At 45.2% G+C, this 18,452-nt stretch overlaps 1 protein-coding gene across 1 annotated transcript; it reads right to left on the bottom strand.

Moving 5' to 3' along the window:
• Positions 1-102: 102 nt before the first annotated feature.
• On the bottom strand, positions 103-17,485 carry LOC311114931 (putative methyltransferase TARBP1; the record flags this gene model as incomplete). The annotated part of the gene is made up of 22 exons (XM_084190151.1): positions 16,438-17,485; positions 16,164-16,264; positions 15,974-16,043; positions 15,728-15,876; positions 15,317-15,369; positions 15,061-15,158; positions 14,052-14,187; positions 13,670-13,766; positions 13,412-13,501; positions 13,142-13,298; positions 12,524-12,901; positions 12,012-12,109; positions 11,753-11,905; positions 11,291-11,520; positions 7,182-7,407; positions 3,450-3,638; positions 2,842-3,047; positions 2,540-2,611; positions 1,257-1,377; positions 786-896; positions 496-645; positions 103-189 (listed from the first exon to the last, which is right to left on the bottom strand). Coding segments are annotated over exons 1-22 (3,978 nt in total), but the record flags the coding sequence as incomplete, so codon positions are not given.
• Positions 17,486-18,452: the final 967 nt, after the last annotated feature.

The raw sequence follows: 18,452 nt of genomic DNA, 5'->3' as shown, positions 1-18,452 counted from the left end.
GTAGGGAGGGACACAGAGGAGGAGGAGAGCGGGTCAGGAGAGGAGGAAGAGTCCCCTGTGCTTTGAAGGTTTTACTTGATGATTGTGATATGTGGACCTTACCTTCTCCTTGAGTTTAGGCATGATGATGTTGAGGTGGACCAACACAGACAGGAAGGTACAGATACTGGTCTTGGTCTTCTCTTGGTCCTGTTCACAAAGACACAAATCACATCAATAAGACACACCGGCTATAGATCAATAATGACTATTACAAGTTCTTTGAGCCAGTGAAAATAGATGCCAGTTTTCAATCAGTGACAATACAATAGATGTCAGTTTTCAATCAGTGACAATACAATAGATACCAGTTTTCATTCAGTGACAATACAATAGATACCAGTTTTTGTGGTCCTGTGTGGCTCAGTGGGTAAGAGTGTGGCACTAGCAACACCAAGGTTGAGGGTTCAATTCCCGCAGTGATCACATACACATACGAAAAGTGTAAGCACTCACCACAGCGAAGCAGGCCCAGAGTCGGTCTATGTGTTCAGGGTACTGGACTAGGATTAGAACCATCTTCCACTCTATCAGGTACTTGACTGAGGCCTGGTTACTGACGAAGCCTGCCTCAAACACACGACCCAGAATGCTACCTACAAACTCCTGGATGAACACAAACACAGGGTTAATAGAGGGTTAATTCAGGTGTGTGTGTATTGTTTGTGTGTATTGTTTGTGTGTGTGTGTGTATGTGTGTGTGTGTGTGTGTGTGTATTGTTTGTGTGTGTGTGTGTGTGTCTCACCGCTCTCAGTTTGGGTAGCAGCATCAGCAGTGTCTGCCACACCCTGTTCTTCACGCGATGCTGCAGGGAGTTGCTATAGTAACGCTGTTTCGACTTAGATATGGCCTCATCCTGAAAGAGAAAAATACTTATCTTTAAAACTACACATTAACTAATAACTACTGTGTTGGAGCTCAGGGAGATGGACAATGGTCTTTAATATATTACTGGAGTATGAACTGGATTAATGTGTGTGATGCTGTGAACACACTGAATGAGTAGACATCATGGACTATGAACAAGCCAAATCTCCAGCAGTGTCAGTCTTTCCTTGATTCCTACCGTCCTCTCTGGTCGTCTCCTGCTCAAAATTCATTGGAGGATAAGATCTGAGAGGAGGAACCTTGGATGTTCTCCTCTAATGCATTTTGACAAGGAGGTAAGGAGAGAGGCCGCGAGGAAAGACTAACTGAGGAAGAGCCCTGGTCTTACCTTCTTCAGCAAGCGGAGAACCAGCTCTTCCATCAGTCTCTCATGCAGCTGATTAGAGGGCTGGAGGCGGCTGAGGAACGCCAGGACACACACACGTGGGAACTGCTCATCCCTGTTGTCACTGAGAGAGAGAAAGCACAGAGATAAATGTATCTCTGAAGAGAAATATGGACTACATTCACTGTTGACTATAGTACAAAGAATGTCCACTATTGTCAGTGACATGGTCAACTCCATGTTTTATTTAGCCCCAACACAGTACAGTGAGGGGTCAGGTAATAAGTTCCAGTCCCACTATAGTGAGGGGTCAGGTAATAGGTTCCAGTCCCACTATAGTGAGGGGTCAGGTAATAGGTTCCAGTCCCACTATAGTGAGGGGTCAGGTAATAGGTTCCAGTCCCACTATAGTGAGGGGTCAGGTAATAGGTTCCAGTCTCACTATAGTGAGGGGTCAGGTAATAGGTTCCAGTCCCACTCTAGTGAGGGGTCAGGTAATAGGTTCCAGTCCCACTATAGTGAGGGGTCAGGTAATAGGTTCCAGTCCCACTATAGTGAGGGGTCAGGTAATAGGTTCCAGTCCCACTACAGTGAGTGGTCAGGTAATAGGTTCCAGTCCCACTATAGTGAGGGGTCAGGTAATAGGTTCCAGTCCCACTACAGTGAGTGGTCAGGTAATAGGTTCCAGTCCCACTATAGTGAGGGGTCAGGTAATAGGTTCCAGTCCCACTATAGTGAGGGGTCAGGTAATAGGTTCCAGTCCCACTATAGTGAGGGGTCAGGTAATAGGTTCCAGTCCCACTATAGTGAGGGGTCAGGTAATAGGTTCCAGTCCCACTATAGTGAGGGGTCAGGTAATAGGTTCCAGTCCCACTACAGTGAGTGGTCAGGTAATAGGTTCCAGTCCCACTATAGTGAGGGGTCAGGTAATAGGTTCCAGTCCCACTACAGTGAGTGGTCAGGTAATAGGTTCCAGTCCCACTATAGTGAGGGGTCAGGTAATAGGTTCCAGTCCCACTACAGTGAGGGGTCAGGTAATAGGTTCCAGTCCCACTACAGTAATAAATAATACTAATATATGCCATTTAGCAGACACCTTTATCCAAAGCAACTTACAGTCATGTATGCATACATTTTACGTATGGGTGGTCCTGGGAATCAAACCCACTATCCTGGAGTTGCAAGCACCATGCTCTACCAACTGAGCTCCAGAGGACCACAGTAGTACAGTAGAATAGACTACAGTATAGTACAGTAAAGTACATGAACTGAGTTCAGCAGCTGACCTGGGGACAGTGGTGTTAGCAGCACACTCCTCTCCAAGCCCCTCCACATAGACCTGGACCTCCTGGATCAGCCTATGGAGAAGACCAGCCATTATCCAGACATGACATGACCCTCAGTCCACAACATTTAGAACAACCACTGCAATAAGCCCTGAACACTCAGTCACTCTCACTTACTCTCAGCCACTCTCACTCACTTCCACTCTCACTCACTTCCACTCTCACTCACTAACTCTCACTCTCTTTCTCTTTCTCACACACTCCTCACACTCCCCCCCACACACACACACATACACACACACCTTTGGTCCCTCCTGAACACGGGTCCATACACACATGCCTCAGTCAGGATGTCAGGGTGCAGTAGGGCACTGGAGAACATGGCGTCTGATTGGCTCTGGCCTTCACTTCCTGGGTCAGAGGGCAGCCAGGTGTGGCAGCAGTGTTGGATCAGAACGTTGAATACACCGGTCTTGGCCTGGGAGAGGTCCGTCAGCTCAACAGCTATCTAGAAATGAAGTGGAGTCAGTAGTGGGTTAATTACACATCAATTGTGTCCACATCAATGTTGTGTTATTAATACCCATGATAACCACTACATTTTCTGTTGAACATATACCTGAAACTACTTGCCAAGACACATTTCTCCAAGTAGTGAATATGTAGTAAGTTGCCTGACACCACACGGATCTATTCCATCCAGACATGGGTTCAATTAGTATTTATTTTCTTTAATAAAATACTTTAGCTGCTCTTGATTGAACTTGCCTGGTGAAATGGAACCAATTGAATAGTCCCAGAAGTACAAAGCCCGCTCATCTGTGGGCTCAGTCAAAAGCTCAAAGTATTTGAAAGATTTTAAACACCATTTGAACCCAGGTGTTGATCCCCCATGCCTCCCTCTAGTTACCTGTTGTAGAATAGCAGTGAGCACAGGTGCCTGCTCCTCTGTTAACGCCAACAGGCTGTGGTGAAAGGCCATGGACACAAAGCCCTGCAGGGTGGGCCAGAAGTCATGAGGGTTACTGCTCAGTCCCAGCACCAACTTCCAGGAGACAGTCACAGCCTCTACACAGAGGGCCTCCTCAGACAGTGCCACCTGGTGGTGGGAGGGGGGAATACAGGTTCACTATCTCATATGGCCTTATCAGAAGCCATATAAAACAGGACATAAATGTGTTGACCACATGGCCACTATATCCTTTTTTTTTTTGAAACACTGTTGCTGTCTAAATCAGTTGTTAAACAAAACCAAGGCTTGGATTTCACTGTCTTTCCCCATAGACTGCTTACAAGGTAAGGAAATATGTAATTTAGTAATTTGGGTGAACTATCCCTTTAAACATGGTTGTTGGTGTGGACAAACCTGTAGAGAGCTGGATGAGAAGCAATGTCTCAGCTAGGTAGTGGACATGACCATATCAGTTGTATCCTTATTCTACTCCTCCTCTGATCCTCTGGTGATGTAGAGGTTAACCCAGGCCCTGTAGCCCCCAGTATCACTCCTACTCCCCAGGAGCTATCATTTGTTGACTTCTGTAACCGTAAAAGTCTTTGCTTTTTGCATGTTAACATCAGAAGCCTCCTCCCTAAGTTTGTGTTACTCACTGCATTAGCACACTCCACCAACCCTGATGTTCTAGCAGTGTCTGAATCCTGGCTTAGGAAGCACCAAAAACTCTGAAATGTCCATCCCCAACGACAACATTTTCCATCTAGATAGAACTGCCAATGGGGGTGGAGTTGCAATCTACTGTAGAGATAGCCTGCAGAGCTCTATCATACTATCCAGGTCTGTGCCCAAACAGCTTCTACTTCTAAAAATACACCTCTCCAGAAATAAGTCTATCACTGTTGCTGCTTGCTACAGACCCCCCTCAGCCCCCAGCTGTGCCCTGGACACCATATGTGAATGTATTGCCCCCCATCTATCCTCAGAGTTCATACTGCTTGGTGACCTAAACTGGGATATGCTTAACACCCCGGCCGTCCTACAATCTAAACTAGATGCCCTCAATCTCACACAAATTATCAAGGAACCTACCAGGTACAACCCTAAATCCGTAAACATGGGCACCCTCATAGATATCATCCTGACTAATTGACCCTCTAAATACACCTCCGCTGTCTTCAACCAGGATCTCAGCGATCACTGCCTCATTGCCTGCGTCCGTAATGGGTCAGAGGTCAAACGACCACCCCTCATCACTGTCAAACGCTCCCTAAAACACTTCAGCGAGCAGGCCTTTCTACTTGACCTGGCCCGGGTATCCTGGATGGATATTGACCTCATTCCATCAGTAGAGGCTGCCTGGTTGTTCTTTAAAAGTGCTTTCCCTCATCTTAAATAAGCATGCCCCATTCAAAAAATTCAGAACTAAGAACAGATATATCCCCTGGTTCACCCCAGACTTGACTGCCCTTGACCAGCACAAAAACATCTTGTGGCGTACTGCATTAGCATCGAACAGCCCCCGCGATATGCAACTTTTCAGGGAAGTCAGGAATCAATATACACAATCAGTTAGGAAAGCAAAGGCTAGCTTTTTCAAACAGAAATTTGCATCCTGTAGCACTAACGCCAAAAAGTTTTGGGACACTGTAAAGTCCATGGAGAATAAGAGCACCTCCTCCCAGCTGCCCACTGCACTGAGGCTAAGAAACACTGTCACCACCGATAAATCTACGATAATCGAGAATTTCAATAAGCATTTTGCTATGGCTGGCCATGTTTTGCACCTGGCTACCCCTACCCCGGCCCCCCCCCCCCCCCCCCCCCTACCCCCCGCAACTTGCCCATGCCCCCCCCCCCCCCCCCCCCCCCGCTTCTCATTCACCCAAATTCAGATAGCTGATGTTCTGAAAGAGCTGCAAAATCTGGACCCCTACAAATCAGCTGGGCTAGACAATCTGGACCCTTTCTTTCTAAAATTAGCCGCCGAAATTGTAGCAACCCCTATTACTAGCATGTTCAACCTCTCTTTCGTATCATCTGAGATCCCCAGAGATTGGAAAGCTGCCGCAGTCAACCCCCTCTTCAAAGGGGGTGACACTCTAGATCCAAACTGTTACAGATCCCCGTCCATTTCGAATCCCACCGTACCTTCTGCTCTATGCAATCTGGTTTCCGTGCACCTCAGCCACGCAAAAGGTCCTAAACGATATTATAACCGCGATCGATAAAAGACAGTACTGTGCAGCTGTCTTCATCGACCTGGCCAAGGCTTTTGACTCTGTAAATCACCGCATTCTTATTGGTAGACTAAATAGCCTTGGTTTCTCAAATGACTGCCTCCCCCGGTTCACCAACTACCTCTGGCAGTCTCTATGGGGGTGCCACAGGGTTCAATTCTCGGGCCGACTCTATTCTCTGTGTATATCAATGATGTCGCTCTTGCTGCTGGTGACTCTCAGATCCACATCTATGCAGACGACACCATTTTGTATACATCTGGCCCTTCATTGGACACTGTTAACAAACCTCCTAACAAGCTTCAATGCCATACAACACTCCTTCCATAGCCTCCAACTGCTCTTAAACGCTAGTAAAACTAAATGCATGCTCTTCAATCGAATGCTGCTTGCACCCGCCTGCCGACTAGAATCACTACTCTCGGCGGGTCTGGCTTAGAATATGTAGACAACTACAAATACCTAGGTGTCTGGTTAGACCACAAACTCTCCTTCCAGACTCACATTAAGCATCTCCAATCCAAAGTTAAATCTAGAATCGGCTTCCTATTTTGCAACAAAGCCTCCTTCACTCATGCTGCCAAACATGCCCTCGTAAAACTGACTATCCTACCGATCCTTGACTTCGGCGATGTCATTTACAAAATAGCCTCCAACACTCTACTCAGCAAATTAGATGTAGTATATCACAGTGTCATCCGTTTTGTCACCAAAGCCCCATATTCTACCCACCATTGTGACCTGTACGCTCTCGTTGGCTGGCCCTCACTACATATTCGTCGCCAAACCCATTGGCTCCAGGTCATCTATAAATCACTGCTAGGCAAATCCCCGCCTTATCTTAGCTCATTGGTCACCATAGCAACACCCACCCGTAGTATGCGCTCCAGCAGGTATATCTCACTGGTCATCCCCAAAGCCAACACCTCCTTTGGCCGCCATTCCATCCAGTTCTCTGCTACTAATGACTGGAACAAACTGCAAAAATCTCTGAAGCTGGAGACTCTTATCTCCCTCACTAACTTTAAGCATCAGTTGTCAGAGTAGCTTACCGATCACTGCACCTGTACACAGCCCATCTGAAATTAGCCCACCCAACTACCTCATCCCCATATTGTTATTTATTTTGCTAATTTGCACCCCAGTATCTCTATTTGCACATCATCTTCTGCACATCTATCATTCCAGTGTTAATACTAAATTGTAATTATTTTGCACTATGGCCTATTTATTGCCTTACCTCCATAACTTACTACATTTGCACACACTGTATATAGATTTTCTATTGTGTTATTGACTGTACGTTTTGTTTATTCCATATGTAACTCTGTGTTGTTGTTTTTATCGCACTGCTTTGCTTTATCTTGGCCAGGTCGCAGTTGTAAATGAGAACTTGTTCTCAACTGGCTTACCTGGTTAAATAAAGGTGAAATAAAAAAGAGAGACTCACCTGTGGCAACATGGAGGCCATGAAGTCCAGTACAGGCAGTACCAGGCCACTGGGTAGCAGAGACAGGGCCTCTATAGCAGCCTGGAGAGACCCTGACGCCCTGGGGAGCTCCATGGGCCCGGGGGGTCCTATCCTCCTCCCGTAGCCCAGGCACGTCCACTGGTCCCGGATGAAATTAGCTGCCATTCGGCCCCAGTCCTGGAGGAGAGGACCCTGCTCTGAAACACTGTGGACAGATGACAAACTCTTAATTATCAGAGATATCAGTAAGGCCCTCTGATTACTACTATCTCCCAGACAACACACACACACACACACACACACACACACACATTACTTCTACTAGGGACCTCTGATTACCAAGGCCACCAAAACCCACATTAGAGCTGTGCAAAATAGCTTTTAGTTTCAGGGCAGTGTAGTCCTGGAACTCCTTGAAAGTTTTTTTTAAACTTGACAAATAGTTGTTTTAAGAGATAAATTCACAAAATGTTTTGAACGACTAGAGTGAGTCTAAGAGGTTATTGTAATATGTTCTGTTGTATTTAAATTAATATGCACATGAGGTATAGGTCCTGTGTAGCTCAGTTGGTAGAGCATGGCGTTTGCAACGCCAGGGTTGTAGGTTTGATTCCCACGGGGGACCAGTACGAGAAAAAAAAAAAATTATGCACTCACTGCTGTAAGTTGCTCTGGATAAGAGCGACTGCTAATTGATTTAAAATGTAAAAAAACAGTATGTGGGTGGAGAAGGGGTAGGCTGGGGTGTGTAACGTGTAATATGTAGAGGTAATAGAAACATGGATCTTGTTTGTGTTCTTACTTTGCTATTGTTGTTTTTCAAATTTCTGTATGTTTTTTATATTTCTTAAGAACTCTTGGAAGACTAGCCTTCGGGCTAAAAGAGATCCTAACAAAATCAATATTTATTTATTTATTTTTATTTATTTATTTTCACCTTTATTTAACCAGGTAAGCCAGTTGAGAACAGGTTCTCATTTACAACTGCGACCTGGCCAAGATAAAGCAAAGCAGTGCGATAAAAACAACACAGAGTTACATATGGGGTAAAAAACATAAAGTCAAAAATACAACAGAAAATATATATACAGTGTGTGCAAATGTAGCAAGTTATGGAGGTAAGGCAATAAATAGGCTATAGTGCAGAATAATTACAATAGTATTAACACTGGAATGCTAGATGTGCAAATAGAGATACTGGGGTGCAAAAGAGCAAAATAAATAACAATATAGGGATGAGGTAGTTGGGTGGGCTAATTTCAGATGGGCTGTGTACAGGTGCAGTGATCGGTAAGGTGCTCTGACAACTGATGCTTAAAGTTAGTGAGGGAGATAAGAGTCTCCAGCTTCAGAGATTTTTGCAATTCGTTCCAGTCATTGGCAGCAGAGAACTGGAAGGAATGGCGGCCAAAGGAGGTGTTGGCTTTGGGAATGACCAGTGAGATATACCTGCTGGAGCGCAGACTACGGGTGGGTGCTGCTATGGTGACCAATGAGCTAAGATAAGGCGGGGATTTGCCTAGCAGTGATTTATAGATGGCCTGGAGCCAGTGGGTTTGACGACGAACATGTAGTGAGGACCAGCCAACAAGAGCGTACAGGTCACAGTGGTGGGTAGTGTATGGGGCTTTGGAGACAAAACGGATGGCACTGTGATAGACTACATCCAATTTGCTGAGTAGAGTGTTGGAGGCTATTTTGTAAATGACATCGCCGAAGTCAAGGATCGGTAGGATAGTCAGTTTTACGAGGGCATGTTTGGCAGCATGAGTGAAGGAGGCTTTGTTGCGAAATAGGAAGCCGATTCTAGATTTAACTTTGGATTGGAGATTCTTTATGTGGGCACAAAATAATCCGAAATACAACACAAACAAACAGCAAATACATCCAACAAGTTTGTAGAGTCACAAGCTTGATGTAATCATTGTGTTCTGGGAATATTGGACCAAATACTAAACTTTTGACTACTTTAATACACATATAAACTACCGTTCAAAAGTTTGGGGTCACTTAGAAATGTCCTTGTTTTCGAAAGAAAAGCAATTTTTTTGTCCATTAAAATAACATCAAATTGATCAGAAATACAGTGTAGACATTGTTAATGTTGTAAATGGCTATTGTAGCTGGAAACGGCTGATTTTTAATGGAATATCTACATAGACGTACAGAGGCCCATTATCAGCATCCATCAGTCCTGTGTTCCAATGGCACGTTGTGTTTGCTAATCCAAGTTTATCATTTTAAAAGGCTAATTGATCATTAGAAAACCATTTTGCAATTATGTTAGCACAGCTGAAAACTGTTGCGCTGATTAAAGAAGCAATAAAACTGGCCTTCTTGAGACTAGTTGAGTATCTGGAGCATCAGCAATTGTGGGTTCGATTACAGGCTCAAAATGGCCAGAAACAAATAACTTTCTTCTGAAACTCGTCAGTCTATTCTTGTTCTGAGAAATGAAGGCTATTCCATGCAAGAAATTGCCAAGAAACTGAAGATCTCGTACAACGCTGTGTACTACTCCCTTCACAGAACAGCGCAAACTGGCTCTATCCAGAATAGAAAGAGGAGTGGGAGGCCCCGGTGCACAACTGAGCAAGAGGACAAATACATTAGAGTGTCTAGTTTGAGAAACAGACGCCTCACAGGTCCTCAACTGGCAGCTTCATTAAATAGTACTTGCAAAACACCAGTCTCAATGTCAACAGTGAAGAGGCGACTCCGGGATGCTGACCTTCTAGGCAGAGTTGCAAAGAAAAAGCAATATCTCAGACTGAAAGATTAAGATGGGCAAAAGAACACAGACACTGGACAGAGGAAGATTTGAAAAAAGTGTTATGGACAGACAAATCAAAGTTTGAGGTGTTCGGATCACAAAGAAGAACATTTGTGAGACGCAGACCAAATGAAAAGATGCTGGAGGAGTGCTTGATGCCATCTGTCAAGCATGGTGGAGGCAATGTGATGGTCTGGGGGTGCTTTGGTGGTGGTAAAGTGGGAGATTGGTACAGGGTAAAAGGGATCTTGAAGAAGGAAGGCTATCACTCCATTTTGCAATGCCATGCCATACCCTGTGGACGGCGCTTGATTGGAGCCAATTTCCACCTACAACAGGACAATGACCCAAAGCACAGCCCCAAACTATGCAATAACTATTTAGAGAAGAAGCAGTCAGCTGGTATTCTGTCTATAATGGAGTGGCCAGCACATTCACCGGATCTCAACCCTATTGAGCTGTTGTGGGAGCAGCTTGACCTTATTGTACGTAAGAAGTGCCCATCAAGCCAATCCAACTTGTGGGAGGTGCTTCAGGAAGCATGGGGTGAAATCTCTTCAGATTACCTCAACAAATTGACAACTAGAATGCCAAAGGTCTGCAAGGCTGTAATTGCTGCAAATGGAGGATTCTTTGACAAAAGCAAAGTTTGAAGGACACAATTATTATTTCAATTAAAAATCATTATTTCTAACCTTGTCAATGACTACATTTCCTATGCATTTTGCTATATTTCCTATTCAAACTCATGTCATGTGTGTTTTCATGGAAAACAAGGACATTTCTAAGTGACCCCAAACTTTTGAATGGTAGTGTAAGTGAATTTGTCCCAATACTTTTGGTCCCCTAAAATGGGGGGGACTATGTACAAAAAGTGCTGTAATTTCCCCACCTGATATGGATGAAAATACCCTCAAATTAAAGCTGTCAGTCTGCACTTTAACCTCATAGTCATTGTATCAAATCCAAAGTGCTGGAGTACAGAGCCAAAACAACAACAAATGTGTCACTGTCCCAATACTTTTGGAGCTCACTGTATTTAGCTGTCCATATCCCATACACAATTTCCATTTTACCATTTGAGTTGTAACCTCTGGGAGATGTTTTTTCTCCCAAATGTAAATTCCAGGTTGCACAGCAAAATATTTAAGAGCATGTGACCAAAACAGTCACAATTTAGAGCCCTGACTGTCAGAGAAATTAGGACCATATAGTGTTTATACTAGTTGTGTACTATACAACAACACATTACATCTGCATTCAAACAATACCATCCATCCATACTATATACTACACTCTACTGTTCTCTACTGACCCTGTTGACTGATCTGCAGTGGGAGGTTTCAGCAGGGTCTGGTTGAAGTTGGCCAGAGAGAGAGGAGGGGCTGGGGGTGGAGCAGGGGAGTAGAAGTAGCAACACAGATCGACCAGTAGAATCATGGTCTCTGATTGGAGGTTGAACACTCCCAGCGCTGCAACCTCACAGGTCATGGCCAACGACGCCATGGCAACCGCCCTGGACACCTGACCCGCCACAGAGGGGATCTAAGAGAAACACAAACACAGTGAAGTCCCTTCCAGTTCAATAGTGAAAACCATGACAAATATCAATATGTCATGACAAATAGCAGTTCAACTAGTCTTCTTTGAAATCAGAGTGTAACCGCTAAAATAAATATCCCATTATTCAAATTGACACATGAATCCAATGATTTATGAATTGACTAGTGAAGGATAGCAGCTTGAGAGAGGGTAGATAGATCCTGTAGTACTATACCTGGTCCGCTTCTAGGGTCCTCAGGACGTATCTGAGGAGTCTGGGGAAATAGGCCTCCTGTACATTGGAGTGGTTCCACTCTAACACACTGTACATCAGCACCACCTCCTTCAGCACCGACAGGTAGAGCTCAGCACGCTCTACATCACATAGCTGGAGAGGACATACAAACAAAACACAGGCTGAGGATAAATGCAGGTACATGATCAATGTTGTAGGATGTGAGTGAGAGTGAGTGAGAGTGAGCGTGCATTTTCACCTCCTGCAGTTCTCCACTCAGTCTTCGGAGGATGAACTCCTGAATGGGCTCCACCACGCCCAGAATCAGCGTTTCCATGGAGACCGTCACACTGTCCTCTGTATAAGACAGAAGACAAAAAACGTTCATTTTTATTTTTACAATACAGAAAATATGATGTTGCATGTTTCCAGTGCAATGAATCAATATGGATCATTACTATGAATCACTGCTATGGATCACTACTATGGATCACTGCTATGGATCACTACTATGGATCACTGCTATGGATCACTACTCGAGTCAAGTTGAGAAAAGAAGAGGAGTAGAGTAGAGTAGAGTAGAGTACAGTAGAGTAGAGTAGAGTAGAGCAGAGCAGAGTAGAGTAGAGTAGAGCAGAGTAGAGTACAGTAGGGTAGAGTACAGTAGAGTAGAATACAGTAGAGTAGAGTACAGTAGAGTACAGCACAGTACAGTACAGTACAGTACAGTAGAGTAGAGTACAGTAGAGTACAGTAGAGTACAGTAAATACCTTGCTCTTTCTCTGGCTGCAGTACTGCAGCAGGGGTGTGTCTGGAGCGTGTGAGCTGCAGTACTGCAGCAGGGGTGTGTCTGGAGCGTGTGAGCTGCAGTACTGCAGCAGGGGTGTGTCTGGAGCGTGTGAGCTGCAGTAGTCGTAGCAGCAGCTGCAGGCTCTTGTCAGTCTTGCGTAGCGGAAGGTAGACATTAGTGTGGAGCCTGCTCAGTGTGTCCAGTAGGGGGCGTAAGACAGACTCCATCCCACCGCTGACACCAGTAGTCTCCTCTCCTCCAGAACTCCTCTGAGTCCTCTCCTCTGTGTCAACACACAGTAGGATGGCCCTGGCTAGCAGCTCAGCCTCTCCTGGGTCTGGTACACTGTCTGTCTGCTCTGTAGGACGTCACAACAAAGTTCATCATTACAGTCATCTATTGTATATACTAGAGGTGTGTCCATCTAGACATACTCATATCTGTAACCGTTGATATTCGTGATCAGATAATACTCGTAAATTGGAAAAACGGATTCACCTGTGCTAGCCGGGACTCACCTGTGCTAGCCGGGACTCACCTGTGCTAGCCGGGACTCACCTGTGCTAGCCGGGACTCACCTGTGCTAGCCGGGACTCACCTGTGCTAGCCGGGACTCTGAGGAAGGCCTCCATCTGTTGTTGGACGTAGCCTCTCACAGTCTCTCTCTCTGGAGAAGTACTGGTACTGGTACCATCACCTGATTCTCTGACACAGGGCCTGAAGCTGCCTTCACTTTCAGCCAGCCAGTCACACAGCTAGTGAGGAGACACAAATACACAAGGGAAAACTGATGGAAATACACTAAATATTATAATTTTTACGTTTGAAAAGAACAGACCTCTTCCCTCATTCCACCCCCACACAGTACCTGATTCCAGAGTACTGTCCCTCTACATAGAGACTCGTCTGCTCTGAAGTGCACCAGCAAACTAAACACATTATCCAACGTCACTGAGGTCTGCAAAAGATGGCACAAATATCATCCATGTTTAGCAACGGCTATTTTGATTATGTTGTCATTTGTATGCTGATAGCTATAATCTCTTCTTCAACACTGTATTTGGGTGATAAATGTCATCACTTTGCACCAACGTGGCACAGCCTCAAACACATCATAGTGTCTTACCACATCTGTCAGGGAGAGGGCGGTGTTTAGCAGGAAACACTGTGCCGCTCCTCTCAGTAGCACCTGGTGGGTGATCATGGTGGAGCGAAGCACCTCCCTGAGATACAACACAGAAACCCTTAGGGACAGTTTCCCGGACACAGATTACCCATAGCCATTGACTAAGCAGAGTGTTCTATGGAGATTCATAGAATCCACATTTCCACACCAAGCAATACCACCATGGCCATAATAAACACTAAATAAATAACCTAATGTCAAGTTAGAGTCTAGACAATGGCTGCATTTGAAATGGCACCCTATTCCCTATATAGTGCACTCATAGGGCTTTGGACCAACAAATAGGGTACTATTTCAGATTTGCCCCATAACCACAGGCTACCTGAGAGCGTGCAGGCCGTCAGGGCCCAGGAGAGGGCAGGGAGGGAGGTGGGACAGGGCCTGAGAGAGGAAGAGGATGGGGACAGAACACCAGTGTTGAGAGCCTAGCCGCTGGACAAGCTGCAGCAACACAGGACCTGGGGAGACAGAGGACAGAGGATCAGCATTACAGGACCTGGGGAGACAGAGGACAGAGGATCAGCATTACAGGACCTGGGGAGACAGAGGACAGAGGTTCAACATTACAGGACCTGGGGAGACAGAGGACAGAGGATCAACATTACAGGACCTGGGGAGACAGAGGACAGAGGATCAGCATTACAGGACCTGGGGAGACAGAGGACAGAAGATCAGCATTACAGGACCTGGGGAGACAGAGGACAGAGGATCAACATTACAGGACCTGGGGAGACAGAGGACAGAGGATCAACATTACAGGACCTGGGGAGACAGAGGACAGAGGATCAACATTACAGGACCTGGGGAGACAGAGGACAGAGGATCAACATTACAGGACCTGGGGAGACAGAGGACAGAGGATCAGCATTACAGGACCTGGGGAGACAGAGGACAGAGGATCAACATTACAGGACCTGGGGAGACAGAGGACAGAGGATCAACATTACAGGACCTGGGGAGACAGAGGACAGAGGATCAACATTACAGGACCTGGGGAGACAGAGGACAGAGGATCAGCATTACAGGGCCTGGGGAGACAGAGGACAGAGGATCAGCATTACAGGACCTGGGGAGACAGAGGACAGAAGATCAGCATTACAGACCATCTCTGATGAACAGTCATTACTGTTTGCATTACCACCACAACAAGCTACAGTACAAAAATCTGGGTCAAGTTCAGTTGGGAGAAAACTTTTTGAAATGTACATGAATTTGTCCAATAAGAAGAACCCAGATTTTCATTTTCCTCTGCAAAACGTTGTACTAGGGTGTATCCTACTGAACATGGCCCAGGTTTTTCAGTGCCCTGTGTGGAAGCTCTGTTACAGTACCTCTGTTCTCCTGTGGCAGGCTGCTGAAGAACCTGACCATGAAGACCTGCAGCTTGACTCCCAGCTCAGGACACTCTCCTACACTCTGGCCTGCAGTCCTGGAGATTGAGAGACATAACCCTCCTCAACATTTTGAGTGGAAGTCACTCTAAATAGGCCTAATTCACTACTTCATCACTAGCAGAAACTGCATCATCTATGTGTCTATAAATCAATATTGTGTTTTGCTGTTGTGCTGCTATGAGCGCTGGCTCACCTGTGAAAGAGGGAGCTTTCAGACATCACATCCATAAAAGGACCCACAATGAACTGAGGAACAAGGGGACAAAGGATAAGAAGATCTCTCATACACTAAACACCTACCGTCCCTCCTCATCTCACCCACCAAACCAAGAAACAAAACCACCACCAATCCGTCACTAATGAGAAGGAAGTAGCTGACTATTGGACAGTGCATACACTAATAACATAGAAAACGCCAGGGTAGTGGGTTCGATCCCCGGGACCACCCATACGTAAAACATTTATGCACACATGACTGTAAGTCGCTTTGGATAAAAGCGTCTGCTAAATGGCATATTATATTATTATATTATAAAAGGGAAAACCTAGAATTTGGTCATTCTGGGTAGATGTTCTAACACTGATTGACAAGTGTAGCAGGTACCTGTGAGAAGGCCAGGGCGAAGGCAGGGCGTCGGACCACCTGGAGTACCAGGAGGTGACACACTCCCTCTCTCATGACGGACTTGTTCTCACTGTGAAACATACGTTGGTACACACCCAGCAGCCATGACGGGTGGAACAGACTGATGCCTGAGAGAAGACAGATGGACCATTGGTAGGCAGTATTTAGCAGGATTTTAAAAGGTTTGGGTTGTCACCTTATGGTTGACACAAACACACTCATCACCTTGACTATCATTCGCTGCTGTTTGGATCAAGGTATGGATTCTGTTGAGCACAGGGCGGACCACATGAATCTGGAAAGAAACAGAGGAAAGGTAATAGTTGTTTATGACGTTATAATGGTGTTATAAATGCATGTATAATGCATTATGAAGAGGGGTTTCATAGCAAGTGTTACCCATAATATTCCTTACCTGGTTCTCCTCCAGTGTCTCCATAACCAAGGCATAGTCCTCCCAGAACTCTCTGAGCAACTTGCTTCTGTCTGGGGCCCATCTGAATATGATCTCATCATCTGCAAAGGACTCACATAGTTACAACTAGGCTAAACTATACTGTTACAACTAGGGTAAACTATACTGTTTTACAGACTTTAGTATTAATCTGTACAGTGAAGAAAATGGCTTCATATGGATAATATTATAATCAAGCTTGTCAGTCTGTCTGTCACATTTATTAGCATATTACCTTCAATTGACACTGAACTGCTTGGAAACTCGGCCGCCTCATCCTCTGACAGAGCGACACACCTTTTCAGCAGGTACAACGCCCGCTTCCGGGACACGTTGTCTTTGTGGGTCAGTCCATCTTGTAGAATCCTCCAGAACTGCAGAGAACGACGAGGGTCAGGTCGAGTATAGCTCAGACTTTGAGGAGGGGTGTGCAGCTGTAGTTTAGCCGGCGGGAAGAGATAGTCGGAGAGAGCTGTTAAACACAGCAAAGTGCGTTCTGTCACCACAGGTGAGTTCGTGTTTGAGCTGTCACTCTTGTGCCAGCTACACAGATCCTCTAAGATGAATTGGAGTGTACTCGCTATCCTCTCCTCGCTGTAGCAGTTGAGGAGAGTGAAAATAAGCCGAACGGTGATTTTGGACACCAGAGCATCCGATAACGTCTTTATACAGGACATGGCGGATGAGAGGATCGACGTGGTCAATTCTTCGTTGGATGAGAGAGTGGGTAGAATGACTGACATGGCTTCGATAGCCACGTCGATACCCAGCCGCCCCTCACCGGGAAGCTCTTCCTCCGTCTCCCCGTCTGGCAGCTGGAAGGATGGCAGGACAGTGCGGGCGACTCGCCCTGAAACTGCCGTGTCACACAGTGTGTTGATGCAGACAGAAAGAAGCCAGCACACAGCGTTGGTGATTTCACCCCTTCCATCTTGCACACTTTTACCATTGCATGCCATGTCTCCGTTCGAGACTTTCAAGAGAAGTGGTAAACATTGTGTCCAAATGATCGACTCAACCTTTCGTAGAAAGATGTCTCTTTTTGCAGTTGAAAAGGCAACTTTGTCGCCATCGTCAGATGTGTCCGACTGGGGTAGTTTACCAATCCCATCAATAAACGTTGTCAGTGCCTCTACTCTTTCTGTGTCCGGCCACAGATCACTTGGCCAGCACAACGTGTTAAACAAAGTATCCGGATCATGACAACTTGATAAAAGGGCATTTATTAAAATAGAAGACATTTCAAAAGCCTACTTCAACGTGTGTACGAAGATTCACAGATGCCCTCGTGTTTCTTGTCGGTATGTAAACTTCCTGATACGTCACTCACCGTTGCCAAACGCAACTCTCGCGAGAGAGTTGCGTTTCTCATGCCAATAAAGCACTATGAATTTAATTGAAATAAAAACACTTTTTAGCAACCCAAAGCTTCAAACTAGCCCCACTGCACCATATTTGCAAATATGTATATAAATTAATGTGGCTCACTTAACCTGAGCAGTAGGAATTATTGTACTCTATACAACTCTCTCTATATATTACCTGCAAGTGAAAAACGGTTTTTAATTTATTTCAAACAACCCTAATTTGAGACAGACCCGCAAGATTTGTCTGATCTCCACCACTGACCACTCACATAATTCCTATCAGATACAAAATCTTACCCAACCAACTCGATGATCCCCTCACTCTCTCTTGCTGTTTTATAGGCAGGTGCATTTGGTGCAACATGCAGGACAGTCAAACTGATTTTGTTGTGTGGTTGAGAGGAAGGGCAATTTCAGGAGTAGCAGTAAATGCATGGGTCACATGAAGCCCATGTGACCTGTTGAGATTCAGTGGATCTGGAGATACTTTTCAGCGTCAATGCATATAACAATATACACCAATAGAACGCACTAGAATAGTTGTGCCTTTCATTGGAAGGAGAGTGTTCTTGAGCAAATCAACAAAAACATTCAAAAACGGTCAAAATAACAGGCAAATAAACTGGGGAAATAATGTATATTTCCTTGGATTAGTATTAAGATCATACCATAGACCACTGGTATTCAAACTTTTTCAGCGGGAACCCCTTTTTTTCTGACAATTTCTGGGGACCCAATTTTTTTCACATTCATTTCCTAATTACCTCACCCCATGCCAAATATAATGTCACGACCTTAAAATCGGTACATTAGATTTTTACATCAACAAATAACCTTCAATTCATTACATTTTAATCTCTTATCAAATTGAAAAGAAACCAAT

This window comes from Coregonus lavaretus (genome assembly GCF_964263955.1).
Source record: "Coregonus lavaretus genome assembly, contig: HAP1_SCAFFOLD_3498, whole genome shotgun sequence".
In the NCBI taxonomy this organism is placed as follows: domain Eukaryota; kingdom Metazoa; phylum Chordata; class Actinopteri; order Salmoniformes; family Salmonidae; genus Coregonus; species Coregonus lavaretus.
Note: the sequence above shows the minus strand (reverse complement) of the source record. Positions and strands in the feature narration are given on the sequence as shown.